Below are 17765 nucleotides of genomic sequence, written 5' to 3'. Positions count from 1 at the left end.
CGTTCTGTTCGCGCCGACCCCACGAACCGCTGATGATTTGGCGTGTTACGTCGCACACCTGGCCCAAAGCGGGCCGCGCTACCCCTCGTTCCCCTTCCCTATTCGGACTAGTGTAAACAAGGACCTCAAGGGCCACCCACACGTCTGGCAGTTGCTGTTTCTTCTGCTTCTGCTGCGATTGGCGGTGCCTGGTTCCCGCTCTCCACTTGACAGCGGTTGGCAGCAGCAGCAAGCGGTGAACAAGAGGCCGGACTTTTTCCCTGTTCATTTTCTTGGCTCGCCCCAAAAATCAACAATCTCCTCCCTCTCCCGACCCGACCCTTTCTCCACACAACCCAGAGCCCGATTGCTTTTCCACCGCCAAAGCTCGCCTCCTCTTCTCCTCCAACAAGAGAGAATCCCAAGATCTCTTCTTGCCCGAACCGCTTGCATCGCTTTCTGCACACCAGCATCCACAACCCACCACCGTCAAGATGCGTGAGATTGTAAGTTTCTTTCGTACCCCGCCATACGCATGCGACGCGTCGGGCCAGAGCTGGGTGTTTTTCCCGGCCTCTGCCCCTGGGCTGCTACCCCACACGCGACAACGCGGAGCTTCAGCACCGCCAGGCCTGCCCGACGGCTCGAGCGACCCAGGCCGCGATGGGCGTCGTCGAGGTTATCGTGACCACAGGATGCTGACATTTCTCTTCTACGACAGGTTCACCTCCAGACCGGCCAGTGTGTAAGTTGCTGCGAAACCGAATCCAGCGGTGTGTCGTTCGATCGACGAGCAGACTGGGTGGGCTGACCGAATCTCCCTCAGGGCAACCAAATCGGTGCCGCTTTCTGGTATGTTCTTGATGATGATGATGATGATTATGATGCAAAGACAAGACCCATGGTCCACGAGGAGGGTTGCGATGGCTGACACGTCCGCAGGCAGACGATTTCCGGCGAGCACGGCCTCGACAGCAATGGCGTGTACAACGGCACCTCGGAGCTCCAGCTGGAGCGCATGAACGTCTACTTCAACGAGGTGGGTTTCGCTCCTCTTGCCGCTTTCCTTCCGTCTTGGGGTTCGTCGACGGCAGCGCTGACGCGATTTTATGCTTGCAGGCCTCGGGCAACAAGTATGTTCCCCGTGCCGTCCTCGTCGATCTGGAGCCCGGCACCATGGACGCCGTCCGCGCCGGCCCCTTCGGCCAGCTCTTCCGCCCCGACAACTTCGTCTTCGGCCAGTCGGGTGCCGGCAACAACTGGGCCAAGGGTCACTACACCGAGGGTGCCGAGCTCGTCGACCAGGTCCTCGACGTGGTCCGCCGCGAGGCTGAGGGCTGCGACTGCCTCCAGGGCTTCCAGATCACCCACTCGCTCGGTGGTGGTACCGGTGCCGGTATGGGTACTCTCCTCATCTCCAAGATCCGCGAGGAGTTCCCCGACCGCATGATGGCCACCTTCTCGGTCGTGCCCTCGCCCAAGGTCTCGGACACCGTCGTCGAGCCCTACAACGCCACCCTCTCGGTCCACCAGCTGGTCGAGAACTCGGACGAGACCTTCTGCATTGACAACGAGGCGCTGTACGACATCTGCATGCGCACCCTCAAGCTGTCCAACCCCTCGTACGGCGACCTCAACTACCTCGTGTCGGCCGTCATGTCGGGCGTGACCGTCTCGCTCCGCTTCCCTGGCCAGCTCAACTCGGATCTCCGCAAGCTGGCCGTCAACATGGTTCCTTTCCCTCGTCTCCACTTCTTCATGGTCGGCTTCGCCCCGCTTACGAGCCGCGGCGCCCACTCGTTCCGCGCCGTCTCGGTTCCGGAGCTCACCCAGCAGATGTTCGACCCCAAGAACATGATGGCTGCCTCCGACTTCCGCAACGGTCGCTACCTGACCTGCTCTGCTATCTTGTAAGCTTTGGTTCCCTCGACCTCGTTGACGTCCGCTTTGCTGACAAGACTCTCCCCGCAGCCGTGGCAAGGTCTCGATGAAGGAGGTCGAGGACCAGATGCGCAACGTCCAGAACAAGAACTCGTCGTACTTCGTCGAGTGGATCCCCAACAACGTCCAGACGGCCCTGTGCTCGATCCCGCCGCGCGGCCTCAAGATGTCCTCGACCTTCGTCGGCAACTCGACCGCCATCCAGGAGCTGTTCAAGCGTATTGGCGAGCAGTTCACGGCCATGTTCCGCCGCAAGGCCTTCTTGCACTGGTACACGGGTGAGGGCATGGACGAGATGGAGTTCACTGAGGCCGAGTCCAATATGAACGATCTCGTCTCGGAGTACCAGCAGTACCAGGATGCTGGCGTCGACGAGGAGGAGGAGGAGTACGAGGAGGAGGCTCCCATTGAGCACGAGGAGTAAGCGACGCCCTCCCCAGGGTCGCTCGCGGGACTACTCGATTGTCTCTTGGTTGGACGCTCGGACACCCCGTCTTGGAAGGGTCCGTTGTGAGCTAGTTCTCTTCTCTCCGGCGTGCGGAGTGGGTGGATAATTGGATGCCAGCAGGCGCTGGGTTTGCCTTGCCGTTTGGTGGGAGCAGGCCTGTCGTCTCATCCGCAGCCGTATTGTCCGTCTTGCTCAGCGCCGACTACTGCTACTTGTGGGTGTGATATCCGTAATTGTTGAGCGGGCGCAACATCTGATACACTTCAGTTGTCTTGTCCCCATATTCTTTCGGCAGGAAAATACATGCACCCGTATATGGTGTTTAATGCCAGTTGAAGGGGGGTTGATGTGTGCGTGTGTGTGTGTTGATGTGGGATATACGGTCCTGATGTTCCCGGTCCCATCGGTCCCGTCTCTTCTCTCAAGTTTGCGGTGATTATCTCCAGCTTCGAGTCTCTAGCGCTCAGCCTTCTGGCCTTCGAGCAGCTCGTTTTTCATGGTTGTGGATGGTTCCATACCATCCCCCTCCTACAGAGCCTTTTCTTCTCGATACGTGGCAGGAGTAGACACAATTGCTATGCCAACTCCAACGGGCTCGAGGGGGGTCACTCCATGAAAAGTGTGTGAGGATGGCTATAATGACGATCCCTGGATATCCGCGAGTCCCTCAGAGTGTATCCAGCGTCTCACCTCCCCCCAACCCTTCTCTCCTCCCTCCTTGTCATTGAGTTTCCTGTTGTCTGACGTTTGGGTCGCTTCTGATCAGGCTACTGCTATCTACCGAGCTGTGCTTTGTGCTCGACATCTCCATCGTTGTCGCCTGCCAGAGGACACGAAGGCAATCAGTGGTTGGCGAGAAGAGCATTGTTCTGAACAACAGCATGCTTTCGTCAAGAGTGGAAAGGCGAGGGGAGGTTTGATCTTATATGCATTCCGGCGTGTTTCCAAAAAGCCCTTTTCCTCCTGCCCGTCAGCTGCACCCAATCCAAGCATGGCCTCACTTCCTCAACCTGCCTGATATCTCACCATTGCTGGAGGAGGGCTGTGACCGTGACATTCACCTGACCCTCGTCCTCACCGCCGGACCCTGCTTCAACGACAGCGCCGGGTGCTCGTCAAAGTGTCGACTGCTGTCGGGGATTTCTGGTGTGGCTCTCCGAGAATCTTTGTCATGATCGTGGAGGAATACCAGTTCCATGCCAGAGCGGCTGATGAGAGATACCCGAGACAGCGGTGCCGCGTTCGCTCGCTTCGCTGTCTTTCTCTCGCGTCTCTCCCTTGGTCCTATGGTGGACAACAACCCATGCATAATATCGCAGCGAGCAGTCCAGACCGCCGCAGAAACTCGCCACGCTCGAGTATCGGAAGAATCCCCCAGAGAAGATGGGAGCAGGCCATGAGAGTTGAATCCGGTGATGGGAATGAGTTGCGTACACATCATATGTGATGTTTGCGAAGCCCAAGGCAAGCCAGGAGGCTCTCTACATGGCCCATATTCTTTCATGATGTCCAAACCCCTTGGTGAAGAGAGAAGAGAGAAAGTTGCTACTGCGAAACTCAAGAGCTATCTTGCTTGGCCTGACGATTTTGGCCAGCTATGGTTGACGGCTGGCCATCTCCAAGTCGGAACGGGAGGCTCATTCTCCCCGTACGAAGGAGAAAGGCACTTGAGACCCAACGCGGGTTGGATCAGACGCATGCGGCCCCCTACCATACTATGGCTGCTCACTCACCGGAGTCCAGCAGCCTCCGTCTAGCTTCCGCGCCCTCCTCTCAGAGCCGCACGGCTCTCCCCGGCGTTATTCTAAGTTTGGGTGCAGTTGCCTGACCGCTCGGTGGTTCGACATCAACGTCAGCCGGGAGAAACGAATATCATGTGAACTGCCGTCCTCGGGCAGTCTTCGGTGGACATGTGTCATGGCTGTGGTGTTTGCCCCCGATACTGCTCAGTTCTCAGGGGATGGATGTGTTTACATTGGCTGGGTTGGGGGTTTGTTTACTCCTTCAGAGCATGGCTCAGGGGTTCGGCAACTTCCTTTCGGGCGCACCAGGTAGGGAACGAGGGAGATGCCGCTCTTTCATGTGATCATCTGCTAGAACGTGGCGTCTGTGCTTATCTTACTGTTGCCATTGGTAGTGAGATGGAAGCTCGATCGAAGTCATGGAATGCGGGGTGAAGCACGGAAGCCCAAGGCGGTGTGATTCGAGCATTTTGGCGCTGGATGGCGAAAATAAGAAGTCATACGACTCGGTGTTGGCTATGATGATGGGACGACACATCGGGCCCGAGGAGACCGTTCCCCCCCGTTTGGCCAAACTCAAGCACCGGGCATGGACATTATCTCGGAAGTAAAGGTATTACGTCCTCAGCTTGCCACACCTTCAGGTACCTGAGCTGAGCGAAACCAGAATGGAGGGGCCTCCTGGTAGTTGCGGTAGCTGTCCGTTTGGCGGCCACGGGAAGGGCGAAAAGATCAAGAGCAAGATCCCGACCGCGTACTGATCCTTCGAGGAGGTGATTCATCAGACAGCTCGACTCACCCACAACATACACGCCCCCTCCCCCCCCCCCCCCCCCCCCCCCCCTCTGTGTAGTCAACCGTTTTTCGCGCAGGGCTAACGGTAAGTCAGAGAGGCTTGACGTCACCCATTGTACAGGGCTTGTCTCACAGCAATAGAACGCAACGGAACAGACCGCTGCCGATGTCGACGGACTATGGCGCGGGTTTGAGTCACTGGAATGGCAAAGCAAGGACCGGTTGCCCTTCACTCCTGTCACCCCGCCACGGAACATCCGCCATTTGATGGAGGCAACAGCCGCGCTCGATAACCCCCCCTGCGGCTGTGATGTCACCCTGGAGACGGCGATGTGAGGCGCAGAAAGGAACCGGAGAAGGGCAAACTCCGACGGGACCATGAAGGATCAAGTTGTACCCGGGGGTCACTCCGAACAATGCGGATACAGCCGAGAGCCTCACTAAACGGCCGCCGTGCTCTCATCAGCACTCAATCGACACCTGTGGCATCGATTATGTCTCCGATACGCAAGTACCGAATGCCTACGGGCGCAGCCTTCATGACAGAGCGGTGTTTATCGGCGTCTCAAGGAACTCATCTTGCAGGTCATTGACGGCGCCGATGATTCAAAGGTAGTGACTTATACCGTAGAGGCTCGCGTGCTGCATACACAGCTTTATGTCTTGGCGTGGCTAGGAACGACGAAGAACAGACCATGGTGATACCCAACGCTCGCTGGCGCTGTGGTGGTGAATAAGAGCCAGGAGGCGACGTTACATCTTCCACGGACCACAGAAACGATCACGCTCTTCATTTCTGTGCTCGCAATGATCTTTCCGGTGGCCAGTGGCTTTCCAACGCCCAATCTAGGCCTTTCAGCTTATTGGGAGCCAGAGCCAACATCCCTGGGGGCGGAATCCTACATCGGACGACGGCGGTGAGGCGAAGCAACCAAAGCCACGCCGAGTTCTCCATGGAACGAGAAGTCTATGAGGTACCTGGATTGGGCTAGCCATGGGACCTATCGATATCACTCATTCGAAAAAGCGGCTGTTTCCGGACTTGAGAGCATCATTATCGGGTGTCACTCTCGTTGTCAGGGCTTCAGCGCGCGGCCGGGAGACCGAAGGAACCTCGCGCTCTCAGCTCTCGATAGTCATAGAGAACTTGGGGCCAGACACCGGACAACTGCCCGATCAGCAGTCTCAGGGATTGCTCATCGTCCTCGTCGATGCCTCCACGGAAGATGGCAATTCGAAAGCCAGTCGATGTGCCAAGGCTGAATCCCAGGGCCTCGATTTCCGTCCCCCCCCCCCCCCCCCAAAGCCGCAATTGTCGTCGTCATCATCCTCCTTCTATCCTCTCCCTCCTTCCCTCCTTTTCCTCCGTTTCTATTTTGTTGTTTGCTTGTAACGTCACTTGTATCAGAGGGGATCCCCCCAGTTTCCCTTGCGTTGCACAAAGAATAGGAGTTCTTGTGCTTGCTTGGTGTTATCGGGAGAAGGTTCATTACTTCGGACACGACAGCACAGCGTTGCACCGAGCCTCGAGGGCGCTTGGATATTTTGGCCCTGAATATTTTGAGCACAATCCGTAAGTCTTGACAAATCCACGAAGTGGGGGGGTTTGTTCCCTTGACCCCGTGAGGACACGGAAAAAGTCCACTCTCAAAGACCCCCCCCCCCCCTGGAGTGTGACGCGACGACGCCTTGAGGGACCCATTTTTTGTTGACCAGATGTTCGGGAACATCAGGGAGGCTTTGGGCGCAATGTTCAAGCCAGCCCCGTGCGTCTGCCTGCCTTGCAGGCGAGCCGAAACCATGCATGGCTTTCCCCTCTTTCGCTATCCATGCCGCGCGCTCAACAAGTGCCGTGAGTCTGGGGTGGCTTTTGAGTTATTCGGGCACATCGGTCACCGCTCGGGCCAACCGGAGCGATAGGGTCCCCGAGCGCCCGGACACGCCTTCGACCACATCGGGAGCTTATACCACGGCTGCTGGGCGGCCCAATGTCTTTCTCTGTCGGGTTGGGGGCCGGTTTCGGCGCCTCAAGATGTTCCCATACTGAGACCAGCCTAAAGAGATTGGGGTGAAGACGACAGCATGAGGCGCATACTTGGGCTTGGTAGCTACCTGCCTTGGGCACAACCATCCTTCGAGCCCTTGTGACCGATTCCTCCCCCCCCCCCCCCCTCCTCTCCATGGAGGAGTCTCTGGCAAGATGGAACCCGCCTGGTACGACTCCAGGATGCTGCGCCGCCTTCTCAAGGCCCAAGGGATGTACATGAATACGCTCCTTATCCTCCCTCACGAAGGAGCGCACTCTTCCGCACAGACTCGACATGGATGGGATCTTCCGAGCTCCGCGAACTCCCGCCGGCAAAGGCTAGTTAGTCGTCTTTCTCAGCACCTTCGCGGACCGTTCCCTCTGCATCACGGTCATCATTTAAATCTTAGGCAAGCCAACCCTGGACCCCCGACGCCTGCTAACCATGTTACCCTGCGCCGCACATCAGGCCATGGCCGGCCATACCCAGGCCGGGCAGATAGCCGCGTTGGCACGACCGCGGGCGCGGCAAATGACCTTGGCCATGCGGTAGGTCTATCGAGTAACAAGGCCAACTCGTGCCGTGTAAAACAATGCTGGGACCAAACTCAACCCTGGGGGCTCTGCAACGCCTTGCCGCCGGGGACGGGGGAAGCAGATGCCCCCCTTTTTTGCGCACATTTTACCTTGCCCTTTCCAACGTCCTGTTCCTGGTCCCGTTTGTGTGCTTCATGTTTCGTCGCGAGCGTGCACCAAGCGTGACAGCTCATGTGCGAAAAAAAAAAAAAGGAAAAACAAAACCTTTGTCGAGCTCGATCCAGGCCCCTGACTGAACCTCTCTGCCGCCGGGAGAGATGAGATTCCGGCCGGGTACCTGACCCCACCCCTGAAAGTTAACCTCCGTGCCCGCTCGGAGCCAAAGCAACGCACCCCTGAAAGAAAGAGGGCCGACGACAGGACCCATGGTTAGACCGAGGCAAGCCACCGCCGCCGCGAAACCATAAGAGAGATGAGTTGCGGAGACGAAAAGAAGCATCAAGATCGAAAGACAAAAGCGCCCCGGGGCGCCCGCGCTTAGCCCAAGACATGCCCTCCAAAGTCCCCCAACCCTCAGCCATCCGATGCCATGCGTCGTCTGGTCATTCATCCCTTCGACGCTCTCCGATGGACCCTTGACGAACCCCCCACAAACACACACACACACACACACACACAAACCATAACGAGCCAAGCCCGGGAGATACGCTAGCAAAAGCCTGCGCCAGGCAGAAGAATAAAAAACCCCCAACAACCGAAGGGAACGTTTGAGGGAGGGAGGGGGGGGGGGGGGGGGGGGGGGCGCGGGACGGAGGAACCAGGGTACGTCGTAGCTGTAATTACCCCACAAATGCAAAACAAGCGTTGCGTTGGCCAGCTCTCCTCCTCGACTGCGACATCGCAACGCAAATCGCTGCGCTGAATCCCACTCGAAAGGAGAGGAGGGTTATGTAGGCTTGTGCGGCGCAGAGCCGTGGTTGTTCCGCCCATCCGTGTCGTGTCGACTTTGTTGGTGTTCCGGCGGCCGGGCCAAGAGGAGCAGGAGGAGGAGGATTCGGGCGCGCGCGGCGTAACGTTGGCTTGTTGGGGGCCGACCCAGAACACAACAACAGGGGGTTGGTGAGGGTTAGGGTTCCGCGGTCCGTCGTGTAAGCGCCTCCTACACAGTATGGAGGTAGGTCAGGGAGTCATGAACAGTCAAGAGAGGTCTGGCAAAAGACACGTTTGATACCTGGACAGACAAGACCTTTTTTTTGCGGGGGGGAAACCGCACAATGATGATAAGATGGGTCGAGACGACGAGCATGGTGTCTTTCCTGGGAGGGTTCGGGTCCTGCACCCGCGTCTCATCATCTGTGCTGGCAAGACGATGTGATGGCCGAGGAGGATCATGACGATGACGATGATGGAGGCAGCGACGGCTAGGAATACCCGAGACCCTCCATTGGAGAAAGCTACGCTCTTTCTATTCCATTTCTCATGCATTGCCCTGTATCCTGTATGCGGTGAGATCTCCATTGTTGGCGCTCGGGCCGAGGGTCATTCATAGACGTCCAGAGTGCTTCACCGCAACGGTGGTTCCTAGCTAGGGGCATTATCTAGTGTTTGCGGCTGAGCTATATAAATATGCACGGGTGCTTGTGATATTCTCGACATCCTCTTGTCTCGGGTGTCTCGTGTTGCGGACAAGCTGTGCTATGCCTATACAGCTTCAGAAGGGCCCCGGAACCCCAAGGAGGCATCACCCCCTCTGAGACGTAACGGAGCCGTTCGCTTTTTTGTTCTTTTTTACATTGAGCACAGGGTGGTAGCAATGGGCAGCGAGAGTGATACAAACGGTTTCTCTTTGTTGTAAATGAATACCCTAATAGCCCCTGTAGATCCTTCCGATGTCATGTCATTGTGCGCCGCCAACGCCAGTGATTCGATCCCCGACAAAAAGAATTCGACCCTCCCAACACCAACAGTGTAAGTGTAGTGTATGTATCCGTAAATGCTGTCCCTCCTATAAAGGCGGCGGCCATCGCAGCCCTCCCATCTACACGCCAATGGTATATAAAAAAACATATCGTAACAAAACAGCCGCTCCGTGCTGTTGTGAGAAGCGAAGAAAACCAGTTGCCATGTGCCTTCCCGAGGCCAAGAGCCCGGACCCAAGTCGTGTCATGTCTCATCAAAAAGCATGCCTCTCACTCTCCCCCCCTCCCGGTCAGCTCAATGCTGAATCAGACCGGGCGAGCCAGGCATCGACAGCGGCGTGGTCGGATAGGCGTCGTAGCTCCCCGAGTCGGAGCAGGCGGTAGAGTGATCGTAGGAGTGCGAAAGAGGCGGGGTCTGGCAAGGGTTGGCAGTTAGCAAAAGCGTTCGTTTGTTGCGACGGAGGAAGAAGCGTGGCAATGGCAACTCACATGAGGCATGTGGTTGTAGGGCGACGGGTGCGCAGCGCTGGACATGTCGACGCCCGGGATGGGGTAGCCGTGGTACGGCAAGTACGACGAGATGCCGTCCTCCGGGTAACCGGGCTCGCGCTTGATGGCGTCGGTGAAGTGCGTCATGGACGGCAGGGTAACGGGAACCGGCGGCGGCGAGAGATAGTCTGGGTAGCTGGATTCGCGGTGGTACGGCTGGTGGGTGTAGGCCGGGACGGCGTCGTAGGCGGAGATCGCCATGTCCTCGGGGCCGGGCGGCGGCGGGTACGTGGAGTAGGTGAACATGGGAGGGGTGTGAGAGCGCTCGCGGCCCGTGATGGCGTCGTAGCCGGCCGGCGGGAAGAGATAGTCATCCTGGTTCATGGGCGGGGTGTACTGGCCGTGAAGCATCGGCTTCACAGACACCGATGGCGGCGTCTGACGGGCGGTCTTGGAGGCCGAGCTGCGCTTTGTCTTGGTGGTGGTCGCGGGGCTGAGCTTGTCGCTGCCCGCGGTTGTGGCGTCATCCGAGGTACCGGCGCGCCTCTCCAGGTCCTCGAGCCTCTTCTTGAGCTTCTTGCCTGCGCGAGCAAAGAGACCGTCTTAGCAAACCTGCGCATCGGGAGGGGAGTTTCTCACAGGGGGGAGGAAACGTACGGTAGTTGCGCTGAGCGATGCGGTTCTGTATCCTCCGGCGCTCGGCAAGGTCTGAAATCTTGGTCCAGTCCTCGTCCGGGTTCGCCGAGGGGCTGAAGGCGCTGCTGGTGCTGTGGTTGGAGTAGTGCCTCGCGGGAGCCGGAGCAGGCTGCGCCGGGTAGACGTAGGCGTGTTGCGACATGGCAAACATGTTGGCCGAGACGTGCCAAAAGGCTCCTGGGGTGGGAGAGAGCGAAGGGGGTGGTGAGTGGGATATCTGGGGAGGAGACAAGACCACTCTGAGGACGAGATGAGAACTCAGCCCGGAAGTGGTAGAAGGGATGGAGACGAAGTTGAGATCAGCGCAGAAAGATCTGTCTTGAAGATCTCTAGTCCGACGGCGTTGGTCGGGTCTTGTCGGTCGTAGCCATGTGCCCAAGACGATGGGAAGGCCCCAGGATTAAATATTGGAGAGCAAGTCTGCGTCCACATGGTCGCGGTGCTTCGGCCCTGAACAGGGGGGGGGTGAGGATGTCGAGGGTGCGCCGATGGGAGTGGGAGTGAGGGAGGGGGAGGGGTGAGTTGGAACGGCCTAGATTTCGCACTCCCCTTTGGTCTGTCCACACCCCCCCCCCCCCCTTCCCCTTCTCTTCCCCCCGCCCCATCCTGGTTTTCCCCCAACGTTCAAGTTCACTTGTCGGCCGCGACGAGGGGAATGGCCGCTACGTTATCTTGCAGCCTGGGGCCAGGGTGCTTGCCACGGCACCGCGACACAAGGTCCGTCGCTCCCGAAAGTGAGAGCAGCGCCCCTGCGCAGAATGTGTAACCCCCCCCAAAACGCTCCGTTTTTTTGCAAGCGCCAACGTCTGCTAGACGCAACCCTTACCTCTGTGAAGATGGAAAAATGAAGAAAAAAAAAGTACCTTTGTGCCCATACGAACGCCAACGTTACATAGGAGGAACGTCCCTCCCTGCGAGATGAAAATGACGCCCGATGGCAGCGGGCTGTGCCCGGGACTCCACTGCGCAGCTACGGAGCTGTGTTTACGAACCCGTCCATCGACAAGCCCAAGACGGAGGAGAGGCAGAAAACGGAGAGCCCAACGATGGGATGCAGCGATGCATCGATGCAGCCATGTCGACATGCAGGACGAAGTTTGGCTGCCTGCATGTGGGTAAAATTAGCCCAGCTCGTGCATTTTGCCCATTTTGCCCTTTTTTTGTGTTTCCATCGGCAGGGGTTCCCCAAGGTGGAGGAGTTCCAGGCTCTTTTTGGAGGAGGGGGGGGGGGGGGAGGGGAGGGGAGACCGGCCGCCAGCGGTGTGCGTGTTCCTCAAAACCCATCTCGCTCAGGGATTGGCCCGTGGTGCGTGCGTGTGTGTGTACGCAGTAGGGCTGCTGTCACAGGCTCTCTCACTTGCCGGCTTCCCACTTTCTGGTGTTGGCCCGGCACTTCCATCCAATGCAGGCCATGCCCATTTTCGACATGCCCCAGCCCAGAGGTGGCCAAAAAGAGCTCAGCATCTGTCCTCGGTCCTCGCCAAGGTTGCACACCCGACTGCTGGGCCACGCGGCTGCGGCTATCGTCGCAAGCCAGTTCGATTCGTGACCCTCCACTTCGATGGCGACCCGATGGCGACCCGGTGCCGGCGTGAGCGTAATTCGCTCTGGAGCAGAGAGTCCCGAGTCGTCGGCGGCAAAGCAAGAACCCTGCGTCTGGGGCCAAATGGGGATCGCGGCGAGGTTCATCAGCTTGTCCCACGGCCGTGGCTTGCAGGTGCACGTCTTTGTGCCGCTCGCCAGACCCGAGGTCGGGTTTCCAGAAGTCGTCGACGTTTCCACCCTCCCCAGCATTGGCGTTGCTGAAACAAGACGGCTTTGGTGTACGTACGTTTCTCAGGCCATCTCTGATCACCCCGGCCCCAAAGTTCCTTGCCCTCTTCCGGATTGTCTGCATCAGCAGCTCGCTCCGCGTTGGGTTAATAATTCACTCAACCAGCCCTCGCCGGAGAAACGGGGGTTAATTTGCCCAAACTATGGTGTCGGTATCAAATCAAATGGCCTCCGGGGGCCCAATCCATCCACCATCCAAACAGCTCGAAGCGCTCCTCTCCTGCCAGCCACCTAATCCTCCCCAACCTGGAACTCGGCTTCGATGGTAAACTCGTTACTCCCCTGCGCAACGTGAGTAATAACCACGCCCTACCTGCCGACAATCTGCGCACACACACACACACACACACGCACACACAAGACACACAAGACACACATGGGACGCACGCAGGCGCATCTCTCGAGATGGTGGGTTGCTGCTCCAGAAATAGATCGTCATCTTTCGTGGGTGATTGGTCGGGAGGGGGCAAACGTCGGGTCCTGGAGCTCCAAGACTCTCATGGAGCCAAAAAAATAAGCTTTTCCCGTTGGCGGCTTGGCAGCGCGGGTCTGGAAAAGCACCCGCGCCAAGACACCGCCCCGGGTGTGCGGAGACCCACCGGACCCGTTTGGAGCCACTCCAGGGGACCGAAATTCTGCTGCCTGTTGTTAGGGTCCCCAATTCGTCTTCGCCTCGTTTGTTTTCCACGGGCCTTGCTTGGTTTTCGAACGCCCCCCCCCCCCCCCGAGCAGCTCATGCTGCACATGAACTTGCTCTGTTTGCTGGAGCCCATCTCGCTGGGCATGGCGGTCATGACAGAAACATTAGTTATTCAATCTCGTGCAAGGTTCTTCTTGGCGTCCTCGGAAGTCAAGTTCCATCCGGTCCCAACCTCAGCCACTCATTCGGGTTCCACGCAAAGCCACAGGAAAGAGGCTGGCTGTTGTTGATGTTGTTGCATCCGGACATCAGTTGATTCGCAAGCCACCGAGGAATTCCCAAGCCTCCGATTCCAAGGGGACGGCGACGGCACAAATGATTTGTTTATCGCAGGGGGAGGGGACGCCCACGGCGAACGTATTAGTATCGCAAGCACCCAAGGTTATCCAGCCTTATGGTGGCAAATCTCAGCCCTATCATCAATCCGTGCTGGCCTCGTCGACAAGGAGCTCCCTTGTGGGACTTGCCACCAAGCAACCCAACGCCCTCGCGATGGACGCGCTGGGGCTTACCTATCCGGATCCTCAAAGAGCCGGGGGGAACGCTCAGCCCCGCCCCCCGTTTCCCCCAGGCCCGGCGGGGCCAATCGCCCAGCGATGCTCGTACTGGCCCAGGTACGGAGCGGAAGTAACGTACCTTCTCATCTGCACCGGCCCGGCCGGCTTGCTGGACTCGACGCAACGGCAATTGATGGAATTTGGGGTCGGCGGCCGGACAAGGAGCCGGCGCATCTCTACTCACCGACTTGCGACATCCCCCAATGCACACAGCATCACCATGTAGGTAGTCATGAAAAACTCCGTTGGCCGCGGTCGCGGCCGCCGAAGCCCGGCCGGAAGCTTGCCGGAAGCCCGTCGCGACGTCTCATTGGTGGCCCAACCGAAGTGCCGGCGACCACGCAGCGGTCCTCGCAGTCACCCGGCGTCGATCCGACGCGATTTCAACGTCTCGGCGCCCCAGGCAGCGATGTTCGGCTCCGCTGTCGCCAGAGGCCTTCGGTCACGGAAGCGTACGTGCGTGCGCTACAGTGTAACGTGCGGTTACTCAGCTACCGAACCGCGCCTCGCAGCGCCGGCGCCCGCCATTGGCTTCGAACCCGCTGCCGCTTCGCAGATCACCCCTGTCTGCTCTTCGGCTCTGCCATGTTGATTTCTCCAGATCGCATTGACGGGATGGTTATAGCAAATAACGCAGAGGGCAAAGCTGGTCCTTTCGGGAGGCGAACTTGGTCTCGCTGCCTGACAGAAGAGGTATACGCAGGTCTGTTCTTTTTTTTTTCTTGCGTGCGCAGTCATTCATGTGCCCCATGGCTTCGTGTGCCCGAGTCTTGATGTCGCACGGACACGTTCCGAAGTGTCCGAAACGTGCTACAGTCCCGAGTCCACATGACAGCAGTACCATGCGAGAGACCGGAAGGAGAAGCGGCGGTGGCGGCGGCCGGGATGAAAGCCACCCGGGTGGCTTGCTTTCCACGGCTCCCCATGCAAGCTGCGTGCCTGCACACACACACACACACACAACGCTGTGCCTGCCCGCAAGGCGTCGGCGCAACAGCGTACATGGCGTGCCTCTGTACACCACCAGATGGACAAGGATCCGGCATGCGGCAACCAAGAGGCTCGGCGGGCGGCCATCACAGATCCAGGCGGGCGGGCCGGCGGGCGGCCGGATTCTTTCCAATCAAGGCATCATCACCATAGGCCCTCTACGATGTTTGTTGCCATAGTTTTCTCTCATTCCCGACCCTGCTGGCCAGACGGGCTTGCGCAAAACGCCTCGCCGGGTTGCCTCGTCCTCACAAGTCCTGTAGCATCGTCGGCGTGACTCGCTCATTCCCTCACTGCCTCTGGCCCCCAATCCAGTTGAAAGTTGAGGACGCAAACCCCCCCCCCCCCCCCCACGGGGCCACATTCCCCCCATGCTGTTTTACCAAGGAGTGCCGGGTGTGCGCGTGTGTGCGTGTGTGTGCGCGCGTGTTTGAGTGTGAGTGTCTGACACAACGGCTTGGCAACGTCGTCTCTCCTCCTCTTCTTCTTCTTCCTCCTCCTCCACCGCCGCTGCCGCCGCCGCGGCCTCCTGTCTCCCCCCTCCCCTTCTGATCTCCGGAAGGGAGGTAGCCAAACGGTCACCTGGGACCCCACCAGGAGTCCGGAACGGTTTCTCACCCCCTATCCAACTGTAAGGTACCTGGGTCCTCCTGCTGCACAACGGAGGCGTGCGCATGGGACATCTATAGGGCTGCCACCTCTTCCCTCCCCCACCGGGATGGTCTGCTGCATGTAAGCGGCACGGCGGCGTCGGCGGCATCCAACGGCGCAACGGGCGGGCGTGTGCTCCCTCCCTCTCCTCTCGACTCACACCCCCCTCCCCTCTTCCAAATAAGATGCTGATGGCTCCACGCATCCTCCCCCCCCCCCCCTTTCCTGTCCCGGGGGGTGGGTTTGATAGGTCGGGAGGCTCGTTTTCTCCCCCACCCCCATTTGCTGTCTCTCCCTCTCTCTCTCAGTCTGTCTCTCGTCGTCCAATCCCCTTGCTTGGTTCTTGTTTGTCTCGTTTTTGGCCCCATCTCTGCTCTGCTTCACATCTTCAGGCCTCCGGCAGCGCGCAGCAGCCTGTTTGGTAGGGCTGCCAATGAGGCGCCCTGAAGAAGTTTTATGCCCGTGGGGCTGTCTCGGAGTGTTATGCAGTCCCCGCGTTCTGTGTGAGGTGAAGCACAAGAGCGAGGGCAAGGGCAGCGAGGCGATTGGGCGGGTCATGGCCCCTTCTCCCGGCGCGACGAATCTCCGATGGGGCGTACCTATATCACCCATGACGCGGAGCTGTCGATTCCATGCTCGACCAAACCTACAGCAATGCGGAGGGTGACGATGGCAGCGGCAGGGGAAAGGGGAAGAAGAAGGGGAATGTTCCGTGGTCTGTTGCGACAGCGCCACACGTCATCTTGGATCCCTAAAAAAAAGAAAAGAAACGAAAAGAAATCCCCGGGGTTCCAGAGAGCGCCTCTCCCGTGCAGGTTGGAAACCCAGGACTGCGGTATGTCGGCCTGGAAGCAGCACGACAGAACGGCGGAATGGGAACTTTGGAATGTTCTGTGCAGCACGTCCGCACGTGTCAACGCAATCTCTGTGTTAGCAGGCTGTTCGTGTAACGTAGCGGGCGCGTCTATCGTAGCGCAGCGCGCGACATGATTTGTGGCCGGGGCTGAGGACAGGCGTGCAAGCCCCCCTCCCCGTGGCTAAATCGGGAACTGTTATTTTTTGGGGGCTTGACAAAGAAGTGTGTAATGAATGATGCCAACCCCCCCAAGAATCATGAGGTTTTCCGGGTTCAACGCCTTGCTCTCTAACGCACGAACGTTCTCTAGTGTTGGCCTACGCGTACGCGTGCCTGGCGCGACCGACCTTGTCTCTCTTGTTGGTTGCCGTACGGAAATGAAACCCTGGTGCTCCCACGGCACAAAAAGCCTGCCAGCCGCAAAGCCTGGTGTTTGCTGCCCGGGCGTCCTTGGCACCGCGCCGAACCCGTCTACTGCGTACGAGGTGCTTGGGCATGCCATCCCATTGTTTGGGTCCCCCTCCAAACAGGTCCAGCGTGTGACGGAAGTGCCGAGGAGGGTTTCAGAAGCAGCCACAACGTGCTGCACTCTACACACAACAACAAGGTGGTGGATGCCCCGAAACAGGCATGGTACTAGCTGCCTAGGTTGCTGTCGTCATTACATCAGCGCGGGAGTGCCCGACCCGCGGGGAGGATGCTGATCAGCCCGAGTCCCAGACCGGCGGAAAGCCACCTGGCCACGGCCAACAAGCATGCCACCCTCAGCCCCAAATGCCGGCGTTGGCCAACCCCCCCCCCCCCCCCCCCCCCCTCTCTCACGGGGCGTGGATGTTTTGACGTTCAGCTGTGGCACATGGTCCCCCGGGCCCTGGCCGGCGTCTGGTTTCAGGTCGCCGGCGGCCAAGCCCGGCCGCTGCCTTTCTTTCGTTTGCTCGTATAATAATTGAACATGAACTGTGGCGCCGGGAGACTCGAGCGAAATTAGCGACCCCGCCGTCCACGTCAACGGTGCTAAATACGTCGAGCAGACCTGGGAGATTTGGAATCCTCGCTGCCAGTATGTACGACGCACCTGCGGTGTGGCCCACGCATGGTCGTCAACGCCCGGCGGGCGCGTTTCGTTGATGGCTGGCTACACGCGACAAGCGCAGCAGCCGGGAACCTCAAAGTGTTCTGCCGCGTCCGAGTCTGTAAGGTTCTTTGTGGTGATTCCCGCCCTTGACGCTCCTGGGCCGATCTTGTTCTTTTTCCCTTTTTCATTTCAACACGAGCAACTCATGACTATACACTAGAAAGCCCCTTAGGGCTTTTCATCACCAGACGAAATGACGTACGAAGCAAGCGACTGAAGAGGCGGCTTGTGACGTTCTGCGGAGACGGGAAAGCCGGATCGTGATTCAATCTCCGGGCCCGGTCTTTCCATCGAGGACGACGCCGTCGGGCGAAGCTGGTACGGGGCCGGAAATTGGCATGGCATTGCACAGCCACCTTGCTCGGTCGCCGACGACGGTACGATGGAGCTGGGGATCCGAACTGCGCAGGGCGCTATCGGCCCGTTGGCAGCGACAAGAAGACTTGGGACAAACCGCCCGTACCGCGTCCA

General features: G+C 58.8%; 2 protein-coding genes across 2 annotated transcripts; one reads left to right on the top strand and one right to left on the bottom strand.

The window, feature by feature from the left end:
- Window positions 1–473: 473 nt before the first annotated feature.
- Window positions 474–2344, top strand: VTJ83DRAFT_5514 (beta-tubulin; the record flags this gene model as incomplete). The annotated part of the gene is made up of 6 exons (XM_071012123.1): window positions 474–485; window positions 701–724; window positions 806–831; window positions 922–1018; window positions 1099–1889; window positions 1951–2344. The coding sequence occupies 6 exons, from the start codon at window positions 474–476 to the stop codon at window positions 2342–2344; spliced, it is 1344 nt and encodes a 447-aa protein (XP_070864889.1).
- Window positions 2345–9682: 7338 nt separating this feature from the next.
- On the bottom strand, window positions 9683–10723 carry VTJ83DRAFT_5513 (uncharacterized protein; the record flags this gene model as incomplete). Its single annotated transcript, XM_071012122.1, has 3 exons — window positions 9683–9802; window positions 9877–10457; window positions 10534–10723. 3 exons carry the CDS (start codon window positions 10721–10723, stop codon window positions 9683–9685), a joined length of 891 nt encoding a protein of 296 aa, XP_070864888.1.
- Between the last annotated feature and the right edge of the window lie 7042 nt (window positions 10724–17765).

This window comes from Remersonia thermophila, chromosome 5, assembly GCF_042764415.1.
Source record: "Remersonia thermophila strain ATCC 22073 chromosome 5, whole genome shotgun sequence".
Classification (NCBI taxonomy): Eukaryota; Fungi; Ascomycota; class Sordariomycetes; order Sordariales; family Chaetomiaceae; genus Remersonia; species Remersonia thermophila.
This window is presented reverse-complemented; position numbering and strand designations above follow the sequence as displayed.